A 15,968-nucleotide genomic window follows, 5' to 3' on the forward strand; every position below is an offset into this window, starting at 1 on the left:
TATATATGTGTAAAACTTAAATTGTAACGATAGTTGGGTCACGCTAGTATTTTTCCAGCTTCCTTTTTCGTCGTTATGATGCTGTTTTAAAGCAATGCACTCAGTAAGTATACTTTTCAAAGTGTAGGTAACGGGTCGGCTAAACAAGTTTAGAATGCATACATGTCTCGGTGAAAAGGAACGTAGACACTAAGTTCGAACTCCGGAAAATGTTTCAGTTGCTTAGACTGATTAAAAAAGCTGATGAAATGTAACAATTCGGTCTATTCTCAGTCTACTACGAAGAACAGCTACTTGGATTTAGCCTTCGCCCGCTCTAAGTCTATAGCAGCATTCTTGTCTAAAATTCATGGGCGCATTTTCTATCTCTTTGTCTAATTGCTTGTTCACGTCAATAAGTGTAATTTATTAACAAGTAATTCAGCAGACATGTATATATCTGTTCTCACTAATTATTTATGTTTCAATACGATTATTTTGCCTTCTGTTTCTCCATTTTTCTTTTCCGTTTTTCATTTTTTGCTTGGCGCTACACGTGTCCCGTACTACAGCAGTGTTTATTGTTATTTCATAAATTATATTCAGTATGGTGCATTCCGTGCAACTACTGGTGATGCGCGTCGCACTTCAGCCAATCTTCGTTCTTCTTTAATTACTGCCGCGCACCACCTTTTCTTTTGCACTTACACGAGCGAGAAGATACAGAGCTTGGATCCTTTGTCGATTAAGAAAAGTAACAGTATTATTTATCTTTTTGTAATACCTCTAGTATCTATTGCATATTGCCCGCATAGAGACTTCAGCATTTTAAGTCTAATCTTATCGCTAAATGTCACATTATTTTGTAATAAGCCAGTAACCTTCAGCTCATTTCGTGTTGCTTCTGCACCACTTTTGCCAATTTCGTACGGAATATCCATTCTTTAGCGGCGTATCCCACCATCCCCTTACTAAGTAGATCACACAACAGACAATTGTTCTTCGACGAGAGACTGTTATCAATAGTGTATGTATATTAATCGTTGCAATTTGCCTAAGTAAAGCCTAAGCGTATTTGATCCCAAAAAATACCTTTTTTTTAAGTTTTACACAGTGTTACTGTGTGTGTGTGACGCTTAGTCACAATGCCGAGTTGCTCGACCATAGGAGAGTGATGTAGACGGAAAAGGGCATATTGATCGCAGAACATAGAACATTGATGTCACAAATAGTAAAATACGAATAGTATATAAGAATGGGAAGATTATGGTTCGATTTGTAATAAAGACCAGAGTAACGATTTCAGTATGACACGCGTGCAATGTTACGTGATGCAGGTAAATGATAATAACACTTATTATTATCATCATCATCACCGCCTCCTTTTTAATTATTCGCTTCTAACATGTAGTGTTAAAATAACTGCTAATGTGCTCGCAAAATTCTATTCACATCAGTCCGCTCGCGTCACGCGCCTAGCCGACGTATTCAGTGACATTTTCCCACACGAGCTTCTAATGTTTATATTATGTACATAGATCCACGCGACGACCTTCTGATTGTGAGTTTTTGGTATTTTGTTGACAGCGTTTTGGCAAGCACCGTTTTCCTCTTCCTCTGCTTCTATTGTCTGCTGGTTTTCTTCGCTGTTCATTTATTACCGCCGCATGGTTTGCACACTCTGCATTTTACGACAACAAAACTTCGAACACAAAAAGGCTACAACAGTAACTGTTCCTGACCTAATAAGTCCTTTTACTATCTCTCGGTTTGTTTACGTCAGCCGAGTTGTTGCAACAGCTTATGTATCCTCATTTTTAAGTTGACTTGTAGCGCTCTCGACATCTAGTAGGTACGGTCTACCACTTTGTCGCTGAGCAAAAAAATAACGTTTGTCTGCGCTGTTTTGTAGCTGTACTGTCACTCAAATCATATGCTCAGTTATTTGACGCTGTGTCAGATTTGTTACAGTTTCTACAAGTATTGTTATTATGACAAGTATCAATCCTATTAATGGTAATCATAGTGATATTAATAATGTTGTTGCAATGTAGAAATTATAGCATCTTGTCATGAATGCCTATGGGGAGAAGTATGATCAAAAGAATGATCACGTTCCGCAGTAATTTGCGACCGTCCTGTGGGACAGCGTACCTTGACAAGTACGCTGTTAATTGCTTGACTTCATGTGCGATTGAGACGAGTACAAAAGATGTTATGCAGACGTTTAATACCGGATAGTTTGGTATAAGCACGAGAACGCCGTGCGTGCCTGCACTCAGCCACACATGGTATTGGCACACGAAGAGTTCGAGGGAGAGTTCGCCAAACCAGGCGAACAGCGCGCTGTACTTTGCCCGGATACTGCCATAGGCGTTACGCAGGGTAATGTATGCAACAATGGGTAGCCACGACACGTAAGGATGAACTTCGTTGCAGGCCGGCTTTTCTCCGCAGTAAAAGGCGAACGTGGTTGCCCCAAGCAACGCTAACCCTGATGCCAGTGTAAGGAACACCATAGCCAATCGCGATCGAATAATGTTCTCCGTTGGCGAATCGATGAACATCCCGTGTCGCTTCGCCGTGTGCAGTAAGAACGCAAACAGCATTCCACACGGCGTTGAATAGCGGTCAATCTTCCAACGGAAATACCATTCACGGACGTTCTCCGAGGGCGAGGTGACAAATAATGCTTTCCATGGAGGCATCAAAAAGATCTTTTCAAATAGCACCTGTGACATGTACAGGATAGTTATCGCTAGGAACAAGGCAACAAACTTAAGCACCATGTACAGGTACTGCACAGGATTTTGTTCAACACTGGTTGCCGTCACCCGCGGCGGCAACACCATCACCACATGGACAAGCAGCGTGCAGAACGTGACAAGCGGCACGAAATAGTAGAATTGATAGGGCCGATTCATCGACAGACAGAGTACGAATACGAGCAGATTGAGACGGAATGCGACGCGCGCAAGACGAAACACGCTAGCGTCGCCGCCAGCCCAAAAGTGACTAAAATGATTATAGCCCGTTAGAAAGAGGTACGAGGTAACGAGCACACGAACGTGCATATAGATGGGCACAATTTTTGACGCGCCCGTCATATGATAGATGAGCAGCACCAGCTGCATCCAACCCTTCCATTCCTGGGTTTGGCGGCGATGCAAGATCATGCCAGCTTGGCTGATAACGGTTGCTGAATCGCCTCGGCGACCCTCAGCGACGCCAAACCCGCTTTCGTGACTGCCTAAACCATTGGCGCGAGGCTGCTGGCTTCTGGCTGTCGTCGCAAAAGCTGAGGGCTCACCAAATAACAGGTTACCACTGCTATTTTCATCACCATTCTCTTTGCGGTGTTTTGCGTCCGGATCGTCGTCAGCTGTGGTAGCCTCTTTAGAGTTCCGGCGTTCCTCTTTTTTGACGTCTTCGGTGAAAAATAGGCCAAGAGCAAATACGTAACAAATTGGTAAAAAGAAATTGAGCTGCGTAAAGTACTTGTTTTCCTTTAAAAAAAAATCAGTCCGATCGCAGATCAAAAAGTAGCCCATAATAAGGCCGAGTTTACTCAGCGAATTCGCCAACCGCGTGAGTTCGCCGTTCGTTCTAGTGTGATATTGATGACGGTGGTGATGATTAAGTGGGACATAGCGCTGATAGTGACCGTAACCTCGTTGACTACGGTGAAGACGATGGCACAATGAATGGTTCCTGATAAATAGAATTGTGGCAATGAGCAGTATTACGCTAAAGCAGACCATTGTCACCTGAAAAAAACACATTGCATTGACGCGAAAAGAAGGCACAATATTTGTAAATGGGAGTTAAGAGGTATTCAGACCGGAATTAAAAAACGTTTTCAGTTTTATATCCGATATTGCCGACACGCATCACTTCAGACGGCTGGTTCCAAGCACGAAACAAAGTGTATCTACACCCTGATTGAGGCTATTCCATATGTGCCTTAATTTAGTAGGCAAATACGTTACCATTAAACAATAACATATGTACTGTTGTGCTAGTGTTACTAGTTAGGTAGTGGTAGCGGAACTTTTGTAGCGACATTATGCCGAGCTATAACACGATATGTTACGTACGGTCAGATACGCCTTCAAAAACTGTTAAACGGTCAATGCCACCCTTGAGATGATCCATATATCGCTCACCTTTTGTAAAGTTGTAAGAGCTTCAGGTTGGGCGCAGCAGGTACAATCTTCCCAACGCATTTTACCATTGCAGTACATGTTATACAACAGCTGAATAGCGTAGTCGACAGTAAAATTGCTCGTATGTAAGCCGTCCCACCTAACACAAGACGAGCATTTGTAACAAAACGAATAGGATTTATCGACTAAGTATGAAGGTATGTTATAATTATAGTAATGATAATAACGATATTAGTCCTATAATGGGTAGAAATACCGTAGATATGAGACTCTATCTACGCTTTTTTATCCATTCAGGTCCTACTCACGCTAACTAGGAAATAATTAGCTACATAATGGGTTAAATTAAACACTCAAATAAACGAAATCGCTTTACCTAGTATGAAACATGTTGTTCGTAAGCCTAAACTGCCTACGTCAAAAATATTACAATTACATTATATCAAATTACAGGTTTATGCCTAAAAGTATAGAATAAAAGGCACCCGAATATCCTTGCAGTATGATTTTCTAATTGGATTGGTTTTTTACGATCTGGTGGTATAATTTGCAGCGACTTACAGGCGATACTGCTCGCGGTCATAGTATCCACTGGCAATGTGCTTAACTGCCGAAAAAATCTGCACATCCGTGTAACTAAATGCTTCCAACGCGGCTTCGTTGTATAAATCGAGCATTCGATTAGTAATCATTTTACGTGACGCATCGAACTTGTCATTATCCACAGGATCTTGTAGAACCCACAGAACCTGAAAAGATCCGCAGAGTAACAAATACAGACATTTAACAGGTGCAAACTAAGTTTATTCTAAGTATCACATAGTGTTTCTTAGGTGCTTATAAATTAACTATAATTAATACTTAGACTACGACAATGCAACACAGGCTATTTTTTTCTTTCACAACATCGTTTTGTTTCCCTTTTATGATTTTACACGTGAACACGAGGCTCCCAGTGAGCTAGACAAAAATCATGACGTTAGGCCATCGACAAGCTTACCTGTGTACCAGCCTTGCTAAGTTTGTCCATAAGAACGGCAACGCCGGAAACATTTCGGCGATATTCGTCTAGTGCATCCAGACTGCCGTTGCTCTGCTTGATCGTCCATGATGCGCTGGCGGATACTAGAAGTGTTGGCGGAGGCTCCTTGGCCCGCTCTCGTCGACTCCAACGATCTCCCGCACCCAACCAGCGATCAAATACCGCGTACATGCTACCGTTAACCACGGGTTGCCAGTAAAAATCAACCTGCGGAAGATGCGCACTATTTTCATCTCATCTTCATTTCGGTGTCGTTCAATGAAATAAGTAAAGATATATATGAAGTTAACTGCGTAGTTAAGGTACCGTAAATATGATGTATATTAGCACTATTCAACAACTTCAAATGCTCCTGCGCAGGCTACGGCAGTTCACATTGCCAAATAGAGCAAGCTGGAGCGTCAGGGCGAGAAAGCGCTTCACTTTAGTTATTCGTGAAGATATTTGGATCATAAATTGAATAGCATTATTAATGTCCTTGTAGAACTTGTATATAAAATCGCTTAGGATAGCGAGACGGTCTGTCAAAGTTCAAATGGCTGGTTGTTGAGGTTAAAAAACGTTGTAACTCATCTTTTCCTTATCCTTGTGCATAGATTTGAAATAATAAATGGATAGGAGTCAACCGTTTGCAAGCTAATATCCTCTTGATCAGATACTTCATTACCTATTTTCATGGATGGTGAGTTTTTAGTATTTGTACGAGTGGGCTGTGTCAGTAGCCAGTTTTCAGGTGATGAAGTTGCCTTACTCGGGGAAATTTACATACCTTTATTTTGGCTACAAACTTTCCGTGTGTTTGTTTTAGTTATTCTAGAAGATATAACTATTGCTAATTAGCACATGTCCGTAAGCCATGTCTCATAAGAAACGGATCAACTAGTAGAGATGGGTAGCAATTAGGTAAGTTTTCTGGCAAGATTGTGATCCGGAATATGCCTGAGCTAAAAGTAGTGCCAGCATTATTATCATAATATAATTTCGTGTATCATCCCGATGATATTATAAAAACAATAAATTCAAATGAATCGAATTAGAAACCTCGCCCTTTTCGAGTACTTTTTTATCCCTGTGACCTTCTTATGTTATCATTTCGTCCGTGCAAAGGACTATTGACAACGATCAGTACAAAGAACATGGAAAACATTCGGCAAAGCCATTTATGTAGATCTATGATTCTCTTGAATCCCTATGGTATATTGAAACAGCTGTTCGTTTGACTGCCGGTGAGCGCGAACGTTCAGCAGACTTACGGACTTATTCCAGAAACGTATAAATAGCTTATTTGGTTGTAATATTACATAATTATATTACTAAGCTGCTTTTTTGTAGTTATTGTTTGGTAAATGAGTATTCAACTATTCTGCCATCATTATATCTGTAGGTATATATATATATATATATATATATATACGGATGTTGCAGCTGCCCGTGGTGCCTTCGTTTGAAAGCCTGGCACATTGATTCTGTCGCCAACTGAGCGAATATGAATGGCGAGAACTTTCAGTCTTTTTTGATTTTTCAACCCTGTAAATATTAGAACTTAGGGGCCACGTATATTTTAACATAGACGTGTTGTTGAAGATACATGATCGAAAGTAAATAAACGTTATTGTATTTATTTATTCTTCTATAAACTGATTAGGCTGTCACATGAGTGCTTAGTGTTTCGAATGCCGCAGGCTCCGGTTAACAGCTTGTCTAGTTAAGAAAAACAGAGCCATTACCAGGATTCGACCTAGGGGCATTGCGGTCACAGCACAACCTACTAGTTACTATACAACCCCGACTATCTAGATGCTTGAGTTATATGTGTGTAGGTACTAGCATTGAATTGCTTCTCATCAGCTAAATGTATTCTGCTGTTGTTGTACACCTTTTAATATCTAACTTATGGCCCGAAAAAGCATGTCCTACAAAAGGTTTTGTAATCTTGAACTCAGCTATTTCAGCAATCATGAACCATACGAAGCAGTTTTGGACTAATTTTTATTAACGCTGTTTGTTTGGCAGACCATACACACATTATGCAACAGTCACTCTGGCATAGATCACGACGCAAATCCATAAATAATTTTCCGTCAAGAAGATGACACCAAAACTCCTATTCGGTAATAAAGTACGGATTACAATTAAAACCGTGTAATAACGCTTTAAAGAACTTCAAAGGCTATATTAGGTTAGGCATTCATTTATGAATCCCTCGAAATCGCGCGTCGTCACAGAATACTGAGACCAAAGGAAAAAACGTGTTACGATAAAAGCATCCACCCACCTTTGTGTGTAATTTCGGTTCTTCGTAGGAGAGATCGTGATGTACAGGAAAATCCAATCTTTGGTCATCGCTCGCAGTGTAGGGTTTTGACTGCCGAACGAAGCTGTGATACAACTGGCGTACACGGGAGTCACCGACAAAAACTACGTGCGTTCGATCCCCCCAGTACGACACATACCGTAAACACATGCGGGCTTCGGCGTTCGAGTACGAATGTAACATGCACCCGTACGGCTGCCACACATGGTCTCCCTGTGTGTGAGACATTGATAGAATACAACCATTGATAGCGCGAAAAAATTCACGTGGCGAAAAGTCCCAAAATGATTGCAATATATAGCAAATATTCTACACCAGTTGTAAGTATTCAAATGTGATTATCATGTTTAGTGTGTTTTCGGAAAGTCTTCAGATTTTTGCATCAAAAACAACGAGGTGCACAAAGAGATTAACCTATACATCCTATATCATATTGTACATGAGTCAACTATGAGAAACCGCTGCCATCGTTTCAAGTCATTCTGTTTGTAACGCGATTCTTGAAATTTGTGCCGGAAATGTATAACTAATAGATGTTAAATTTGCGATGCGACCAGTCGTAATCTAAAGGTCCAAAGTGACAGGATCCAAAGTGACTTAGAAGCATAATAACATAAAAGGTCAAAATGTTCACAGGAAATAAAAAACATTATCTCCGAGCATCGGAACAGATTCCAGAAAAAAAAAGTCCTACCGTATTTGCGATTGTCAAAGTGTTAGCTAGAAATGAGGAAATAAATAATAAATCTCTAACGACAAAAGCGTTTCACTTCCTAGCATACATTCACGTATGTGATGTCTTCAACAGCGTACCATAGATTATAATCAAATCGGTAACGGAGCGGCAAAGTTCTCCATTTTATTGGAAACTTAGTTTACGGACAGGTATCTATAGAAATTGCAAGGTAAAAGCCAAAAAAAGAAAGGCCACCCCCGTCTACGACGCTGCAGAAGCGTCATGCAATCGCTTTCTTAAAAAGAGGAAAAATGCGAAGAAATGCAGATCACGTGCATTATACAGGTTAAAAGGCCCGCCAGGTACCGCGGTGATATTCATTTGGCGTGTTCCTAAAGAACCCTCAATATAGGTTAACAAACTGGGCAGACTGACAAGTTCAGCAAGAGGTTAATCAAACCTCTTGCTGCCTCCAAAATGAAACTACTGCTGCAAGTAGTCAAACTAATGGTCCTGTATGTGGCACCTATTATATTAGCAGAAAACTGCGAAATATAACGTCTGTTAAAATTACCAAAGCGTACCAAATTGTGTCAATTCAAACTTTTTTTGTTCAATCATTCGTTTAGCCAATTTCATGAATACTGTTGGCTCAGAATCAAACACACGGAGATCCCATAATAATATAAAAAGCGGTTGAGGAAAAAGCTCTACAGTCATGGGTAAAAACGCGGACTCGCAAAGCTGTACCAAATATCGTTGATTGAACGAATAGTCATTCAATGGCTAAACTACGATGCCACAAAACACTCAAAAGTCGTCTGAGAAAAGGACGCAAATTGTACACAACATAAAACGTTCTAGGCAATTCAAAACCACTTGGTTTTCAGCACAGACTGTGATTTGAAATAGCTTGACAGGAGCCTGAGATAACAGCTCAAGAAAAAGGAAGAGGGGTCAGAGTTTGTAACTCATGTTTCTTAGAAACCTAAACTTCACCGTACCCTAGGATTGAACGGATCATGGCTGTCCAACGGTGTCCGTGACAGCATTACCCTAAAATACTCTAAAAAAAAAGATGTGCTAACCTCAGTTCCATTAACTTAAACAACTTTGCAACAGGACAAACATTTCTTCAGAAGATTAACATTTGATAGCATGAAAGGCCATTGGAACTGAAATTTAATTAAATATACCAGTCACTCAGCCACCGTAACTTCTATCCACGGTCAGCTTGATTATTGTTGTGTTTTTTATTCGTAATTATATACTCTTGTATGATAAGTAACATTCTCCAAGCTAGTCATTGTTTTCATTATAAAGTCTAAGCAGTTCTAATGGAAACGACATACTGTCGCGATGCAGTTGCTCAGATATAGATTACCGATGAATTTTTTTTTTACTAAACAAACAGCTAATTTTTAGGTAATTTGTATGGATATTCTAGTGGTACATTATTATCAAACACATCTATTTTTATTTTGGAAGCTCCGTCGGGGCACTGCGGACACACAGTGACTTCTGTAACTCACATGTGGCGCATAGCATAGCTTATTTTAATTTTTCCAATTTTGTGGCAATGACATTCGTATAATGTACCATAACGCGTGTCCTCACTGGCCGGAACGTACTAGCCTGATCTCTTTGCTTGGGGGGCCGTAATTGTTATGCTGACTCACCCTCGTCCTGTCTGTGTTTTGGCTACAACAACCAGATCCCTTAAGTAGTAGGCGGAATATCATAAATGTGGGATTATTAATGATGGGAGCATCAAGAAAAACGTTTGTCAGAACAGTCATTGGAAGAAGGATTGAGTGATATGAGACAATTAGAAAGACTCTAGAATTTACTCGGTGCTAGGCCCTTATCCTTTAAACCCCTCGAGAACTTCAAAAATTAATTCAAAATTTCGAAGGTAAAGCTTTAAGTGACAGCTATGCAGCTTACATTTCAGAGATTTCAGTTTCGAGGTTTTACAGATCTTATATTCGATGTTCGACAATGCATATCAAAAACATTCGCTTAAGTCACTGTAAGATAACATTAATGTTTCGTTGAGTAGAATTAAAATTTTTCGGTAATAATTGGCAGCATTCTGACTATGCTGTGGGTCGGGTAAATACTAGCCGACACGCAAAACGGACAAAAAATCACCGCTTATAAGCAATTTGTAATAAATAAGAATAGATGAATTCTCTCTGTCTGAATCTCTCCGCTGCCTGCGCGTGTCAAAAGACAGCAATTAGACTATCAACTAACTTCTACAATGCATGCCGTCTATAATACGTGAGTCGACCTTTAGGCTCCAATGTACAACTTAGAGTGCCGCGAATAGATGCCAATGGTTAAGAACTTACAAAATTGAACCAGCTGTAAATATTGATATCGGACCGCCATTATTCCACGTCTACCACTACTCTCAAGGTAATGTCTTGTGTTTTATCCCATTAAACCCCCATCAGCCTATCATCTATTTAACAAGCCGTAAATTTTCACCTATTTAGGTAGAAGCTTACCTGGAAGCGTCCATCGCTTAGAATCCACCTGCACGTTTCAATTCCATAGAATAAGTGAATCACTCCATGGTAGGTGGCCAATGAGAGGACCGTTAGAAAGGCAAGAATCTTTCCGTTCTGTGCATTGATATGCCTCAAGAAATCCGGATTTTGACCGCATGGCGGTGGGGCATAGAGCTGGGCTGTGACTCCCCCGCTTCCACTGTCGCTGTTACTGTGCGGAATATGAACCACATTCATGGTTGATGGTGTTGGTAGTATCACGCTTACGCTATTAGCGACTTACTGCCACGTTGTTACGAGCAGCGTGAACGATGCAATATTTGCGGTTCGTGGCGGCGCTTCTCTGGCGAGATAAAGTTAAGGTTTGTTATAGATTGTAACTAGTCGGCTGTGGCTGTCAACGGTGCTGCTGCTATGGGTTCGCAGCGGCCGTTTTCCTGCGTTTCCCGTATGGCTGCTTCCATCAGTTACACCGCGCGCCGGTGGCTGCGATCCACCGACTAGACGATCCGTTAACGCCGTTGCGGCTTGTCACTAGCTGGCAGAAGGGGGCAATAGGAAATCGCCCGACTCCGTATTCTTCCATGGACCACGGCCCGCCGATCTCCAGTGGGCCGCTTGGCGATGACAGACATGCGAGCGGCTGTCACCCTCTATAACGGACGTCCAAAGAGAGGCTGCATGATATCGGTGCCACATGAACGTTAATGATTGTTATTTATTCCAGGCAGAGTGAATCGATCGAAGCTTTTTTAGAATCGGATAACTTTTTATCACCCTGGTAACATGACGTGCGGACGAATCATCTGGGCTTGCTGTGTGTTTATCGCCTATGCCGTGAATATTGCAATACTCGCCACGAAATACCATGCTCATCGATGGCAGTAGTTCTTAGCAACGTTTAATACTATAAGAGCTTCGACATTCAAATGTTTTCCAATAGACATTTTAGTACAAGAAATAATATTTATTGCTATATTTTTCTCGCTTCACTATTTCTGTTAGGAACGGGCGTTTTTCTTTTTTTTTTTTTGTTGCATAATAATAATAATCATAATGATACAAATGAGGTCGCCAGAATGTCCATACGAGCTCTACTTTTCTGCAACCAAAATCGTACAAGCCTGTTTTGTCGTTACTGGTGCACTTTCGTTTCCTTTCGCTTACTAACCGTGAGGATTTGAAGGTGCCGACTGCATCTACATACGTAGGTCCTGTCCACTAGGTTGTTGTCAGCGGATTGATTGACTATATTGAGAGGCAATGCGAAACAATAGCAAAGTTAGATATTGTTCTTACCCGCGGATAGACTCTACGATTAGATCTTTTAGTGGAATTCGCCGCGACAAGCCAAAATAAAAAAAAAAAAAAGAAAAAGGCGAACCGCTGTTTTTAGGCCGATCGACAGAGTGACAATCGCATTGGTATTGATCGTCTCTGGGACCGGCGTCTTTATGTAATCTCCCCTGTAGCTATGTAAGCGTGATTCTGTTATTTGCTCTGGAGTGAGTTACTCAGTTGTGTAGTAGAAGTCGCCAGAATTAATGCGAAACGCACGGGGAGCCGACTGGGCAAATGATAACGACCGCAAAAGAGCGGCTTGGAATTTCTACTAGAACGACGACAACATTGACGACACGGCTAGACGCATAATAACTGATTTCTGCAATTCGCAAATAGTTGTCTGGTGATCATATGCAGAAACCAATGGTGTTTGTTGCTTGATTAATCTAGTGTTTGTCTCATCATTGATTTTTGAAGCTCGAAAAAGTTTAGGCGCCCGAACCTAACCGGAAGTGTTAATCATTACGTAAGGATCCTTTAATCAAAATATAAACTTGTCCAATGACATACAGCTGGACAGAACAGACGGATGAAGCTTATACATCCAACGATGCTCCTAGTGTTCTTCTCGACAGCACCAAATGGCTAGCCGCTTCCAGTAGGCGTAGTGGTTGAATTTATTCAATTAATGATATTGTATAATTGGTGTTGATTCAAAAACTGTCTACTTCGTCACGCTATTGAGGAAATATTGATGGCTCTTTTTGGCTCTTGAAAAACAAGCTCACTTCACTCTGTTTGCTAAGGCGCAGATGGTTTGCTGTTCTCTTTTTGCTCTAAGATTGACACACAACATATCCGAACTTGTTGTAGCTATACGACCACTCGAAACAGTTTACTAGAATCATGCGAGACCACAATGAAGAGATAAGCCAATCAATGCACTGTTAAGCAACGTGGGCGTGGTAGTAGAAACAGGGATCCAATCGAAATGATGATAAACACACATGGAATCCTTACCCGCAACACTTTAGATTCCTTTACTGAGCAATGCTGGCGCCTAGTAGTACTTCACAAGCTATATGTTGAGAGTTGAATAACTGCTATGTTACTGATACGACTCGGTCGACCAAACTTGGTAGAATGTATCGGAAAACCTAGAAAGCTCCGATGTTCCGAAACTCATCATTGTATTGTTGTGGTTCACCTTGCAAAACGCAGAGAGCGCCACTCTCCACTTATTTTTAACTCACATAAATAAACAGAAAAGCAGCCGATGGTTCTCAGAACGGTCCTACTTCCTCAAGTTCTATTTGTAGGAGGACCTGCGTGTTTAGCCCTTTCTCCTTTCGATGCGGCCGTCCTCTTACGCACGCCTATACGACATATATTCAGTTGATAGCATGACTACGTGTAGCGTTTATAGGTAGCGTCCAACAGAACTTTTCCGAGCGAGACAGATACGACGAATTCGCTCAAATGCGTAATTACTACCAGAGCGTTATATCCATATTTTTCATTGCTTGAGAAAAATGTATATATCTAAAAACAAACTATAAAATTCAGTGTACTATAATCGATCTATTCAATGCACTGTAAGTCTATTTTTAAATTAAGGTACCCGCCATCGAGCCATTACTCACGCTATTGACACTATGAACTTAGATCGCGCAATATATTGAGACTTTGCGAGTGTGAACTATAATACTAAAAATAAAACCGAAAGACCGCACACGGAATCAACTTGATATCTGTCCCTAGGATTCAGTTGTTTGGGCTATGACGCACATAAAAGCAGAATGGCAATTAAACTAGTAAACAATTATCTCGCAGAAGAAGCAGAGCATCCTTTACGTTTATTATTATCATAATCTTGCTAGCTGTTCTTCAGAGTTTTTGTTGAGAACTTTATACAAATTATTGCACGTTGATAAATGTTTAAAGTAACTAACTCGAGAGTCACCTATCACATTCAGCATTGAACGTTCCATGAATCCGAAATGTATTCTGCGGATCATGAAATAATATCCCTCAGACTGAAACAGATCTGCCATATCATTTCGAACAGATCTATGTATATATATATGAAGTCTGATAAGCGTGCGTATCCTTTTTGCATATTTATTGGATGACATTATTGGACGTAATTGGAACCAATTACGCAATGAGTATGGATTCCAATTACGGAATGGAAGTTTAGTCAGTTATTGCCCCTTTTTATACTGCTCGCTCACCCCAAACCCAATTAAGGTCTTGTGTTTTTGAATATTCGTCAGGTAGTTCCTGCTTATTTAATCTAATTCGTCGTTGAACTCGTGATTTTTAACTCGAATTTTGAAGTTAGTATCTTTCTTACAAGTTGTACTTCAATTATACATCTCCTATCTAACTGGTTCCACCAATAAAGAATTTAAAACATCCGATGTTAGTTAATTTGGCAGAACTACTGCTCGCTCACTGCCCGAGCCAGATATGTATTGCAATGAAATATTTGCTACATTCAATGTTAAATGCTTTTTTCTCAGGTTTTCTGATACACTGTCTTGCTTTACCATGTTTTAGTACACAAAACTGAGAGAGAAATAAATAGGTTTTTGGTTCGGGGATACTAAAACTTGCCACTTGTTATAGGCACCTAATTTTAAATTAGAAGCTATATATAAGTCGGTGCAAATGGTATTTTCAGACAACTAACCTGTGTAAATAGCATAAAATAAAGTCAGTTATATATTGATTAGAATGTATTTATTATAGTTAATATTATAATAATTTGATTTTTAGTCCCCAACTCAGACCGTGCATAAAGTTGCTATTGTCTATAGCAAATGTCAATTGTGTAGCACTATTCGGCATACGGATCCGAGTTACCAGCTTCACCAAATCAATTTTTTTGTAGCAGCTAATAGGGCTTAGTTATTAGGGAAGAGAAACGGCCTTATGTAGATTCCTCATAAAAGTCAATTTATTTGAGTTTTTTTTTTGTTTTTACAACAGAAATGTATGTTTTTCTTGATTGATTTACTCTGTCACACGCGTGCAGTTTATTACAACTCGTTATCTTGACGCGTGATTTAACAGTTACAGAGTAGGGCAAACTAATTTACACGAGAGAACCTTTAGTCACTAAAATATTCTAGTGAATAAACCATTCTGTTAAGCTTTATCGTGATGCAGCAAATCTTCGAAACCATACTGTCTCCAGCTCCGAGAGTGGCAACTGATAATGCCCCCTGACAGAAACAATATCGTTGAATATGCGGTCATAAGTCGTAATACTTGAAGCAAGCTAATACTAGTTAATGAGTGTATATGGTGGTAAAGTAAAATTCGTTCACTGCTGTTTATTATTAAATACCTCTTTACCTTCTCTATGCTTTCGCGTTTTTTGCTAATAAATAACATCATTAAAAACCAAGGCGTATAGTATCATGACGAGTACGGTTGTATTTGTAACTGATGTTACAGCATTGTGACACCTATGTTACTTAAGACAAAATAGTTACAAGCAATATAAAACCTAATTTCAATCTTTGGGCTGAGTTTCTAATAATTTTGAATATCGTTTTTGGCCTCAGCATTTCTGTGTGTAAGCGTTTGCAATTTTTACAAGAAAAATTATTAAGAAAAATAACACTTAACAAACTGAACCCATCAAAAATCACCAACATCATCAATTAATTAATCAACATTTTGAAGTGGATTCGGCAACTTCTTTTGGTAAAATGGCAAAATCGTTTGCTTTGGCGCTTCTTTTGGTTGTAGGTAAAAGGTTGAGTAGAGGTGTCACTTGATTGAGAGTCACGGCCGAAAAATGTAAAATTCGTTGTCATGTTAAATTAACTGAAGCTTAAACTTTCCTTCCTGATCAGGAAGGATAGATGATAATACCGCACGTTATTATGTTCATGATTCCATAAAAAACAAGGTAATTGCAAAAATGATTAATAATAGTGGTTACTTTGTATTCTATGTACTATCTACACTTTAT

General features: G+C 39.9%; 1 protein-coding gene across 7 annotated transcripts; it reads right to left on the reverse strand.

The window, feature by feature from the left end:
* Positions 1-358: 358 nt before the first annotated feature.
* LOC111254785 (N-acetylneuraminate (7)9-O-acetyltransferase) lies at positions 359-13,252 on the reverse strand. Of its 7 annotated transcripts, none has more exons than XM_086976266.1 (8): positions 13,234-13,252; positions 11,868-11,944; positions 10,694-11,349; positions 7,463-7,714; positions 5,146-5,394; positions 4,707-4,894; positions 4,146-4,284; positions 359-3,746 (listed from the first exon to the last, which is right to left on the reverse strand). In XM_086976266.1, exons 3-8 carry the CDS (start codon positions 10,931-10,933, stop codon positions 2,037-2,039), a joined length of 2,778 nt encoding a protein of 925 aa, XP_086832392.1. In that variant the 5' UTR covers positions 10,934-11,349; positions 11,868-11,944; positions 13,234-13,252; the 3' UTR covers positions 359-2,036. The 7 variants fall into 7 exon arrangements, with proteins under 7 accessions (XP_086832392.1, XP_022671730.1, XP_022671731.1 ...); XM_022815995.2 differs by lacking the exon at positions 13,234-13,252 and adding an exon at positions 13,001-13,227; XM_022815996.2 differs by lacking the exon at positions 13,234-13,252 and adding an exon at positions 13,001-13,227 and having other exon boundaries at positions 10,694-11,373.
* Between the last annotated feature and the right edge of the window lie 2,716 nt (positions 13,253-15,968).

Source organism: Varroa destructor, unplaced genomic scaffold (genome assembly GCF_002443255.2).
Source record: "Varroa destructor unplaced genomic scaffold, Vdes_3.0 BEIS01000007.1, whole genome shotgun sequence".
Lineage (NCBI taxonomy): Eukaryota > Metazoa > Arthropoda > Arachnida > Mesostigmata > Varroidae > Varroa > Varroa destructor.